Below are 1,527 nucleotides of genomic sequence, written 5' to 3'. Positions count from 1 at the left end.
CGCGAGTGCCCACACACGCCTCCCCGCCCGTGGGCGGCAATGAGCACCCCAAGACGCAACATTTGACCGCCATCAACCACCCCACTGCTTCCCTGACATCCTGTCAGCACCAATGGAACACTTGGGCCAACAAAAAAGGGGATTGTGGGGGTGCAGCTGGGTGAAGGCCAGGGTGGGGCGGCACGAGGGCGGCGGCGCCGGCTGGCCGTTGACAGCGCCCCCCCAGCCAAGCATCCTGCTACCGCCTGCGCCCCTCCTGCCGCCTTAGACGGCATCACTGATGTTCCCTGGGTCCGTATGAGGAAGCACCAGGCCTGTGGCAGCACTTGCACAGCAACTTGCCAGCAAGGAATGGCCATCACGGCCCCCACCACGCCACCATATGGACCGTGTGGAGGCCTGGCAGTGGCTAAACAGGTCCAATTGCAAGCCAGGAGGTGACTTGGGCGCAGCACGCGAGCCAGGCAGGGCGCGGGAGGGCTCCTGTCACCCAGCGTGACACCGTGACACCCCAGGCCCGTGGCTACCGGCCCAGGGATGTTCACTCAAAGCGTATGAATGCCCTGGCCGCCGCTTTGCTGGGGTGCCAGACATCATAACGAAGGGGTGGGGACTTGTTTGAGCGAGAACGCTTCAGAATTGAGGCATATAGACCCCATGTCACGCTCATATGTCGCTGTTTTGCAGGGCTAGTGCTGGCCTGATCGTGCCGGGGCCGCCACGTTGCCACGTTGCCGCTGTCGGCCATCGCCTCGCGCTACCTGAGTGTATGAATGCAACCGTCGTTGACAGTAGCATCGGTCAAGTGATTTGTTGTACCTTTCTGTGCTGTGTGAACCGTCCAAGAAAGTGTTCAATGGAGGACAGCGATGTTTACAGCAGGTAGGCCTCCCGATCACCGGTCCCCTCCTGGCGGGGGTCATGCATCCCCCACCCATCATGCATTTCAGGCTTCATCTCCCTCAAACCTCCACCATTTTCCCTCTCGTTTGTCGTGATCGACTCCGGGTAGCCCAAATGCCATTCTAGCGGGGCCTATGGGCCGCGACGAAGCGACCAACTCTGGTGGCAAAGGCAGCAGTCTCGGCGTGTCTGCCAAACGCCTGAAAGGCGGCACCAGCAAGTCCCAACACAAGCATGTTACAGCTCTACTGCAAAACTGGGACAGAGTCACCAAGGCGCATCCTGACCTGCGGGGCGTTCTGCTGTTACAGTCTGCATACTCCAACAGCAATGGATGGGCTAGAACGCACAATCTTGCCGGCATGGGCCCACTGCTGAAGGCTCTCTTGGTGGAGATAGTGGCATCCGCCGGCGGGCGGCGGGTGACGCCACGCATGGTTGCCGACATTGCGGAGGGGGCGACGGCGGAGAACTTGCAGTTCCTTTTGCGAGTTCTGGAGTTTTGTACAGCTGCCGAAGTCGTGGGGGGAAAGCATGTTGAGATGATGATGAATGCTGTCACGGGCTGCAAGCTCGACGCCCCGCCAGGTGCGCCTGGTGGCCGCGCTCAGCCAGCCAGTCTCT

At 60.9% G+C, this 1,527-nt stretch overlaps 1 protein-coding gene across 1 annotated transcript in view; it reads left to right on the top strand.

Moving 5' to 3' along the window:
- Window positions 1–1,265: 1,265 nt before the first annotated feature.
- Window positions 1,266–1,527, top strand: part of CHLNCDRAFT_135118 (hypothetical protein) — a gene marked incomplete at both ends in the record, with an annotated part of 1,831 nt that continues 1,569 nt past the window's right edge. Inside the window, one exon of the mRNA XM_005846651.1 lies at window positions 1,266–1,491. Within this exon, the coding sequence (XP_005846713.1) occupies window positions 1,266–1,491 (226 nt within the window). The remainder of the gene's footprint in view (window positions 1,492–1,527) is intronic.

Source organism: Chlorella variabilis, assembly GCF_000147415.1.
Source record: "Chlorella variabilis unplaced genomic scaffold CHLNCscaffold_13, whole genome shotgun sequence".
NCBI classification, from domain to species: Eukaryota; Viridiplantae; Chlorophyta; class Trebouxiophyceae; order Chlorellales; family Chlorellaceae; genus Chlorella; species Chlorella variabilis.
Note: the sequence above shows the minus strand (reverse complement) of the source record. Positions and strands in the feature narration are given on the sequence as shown.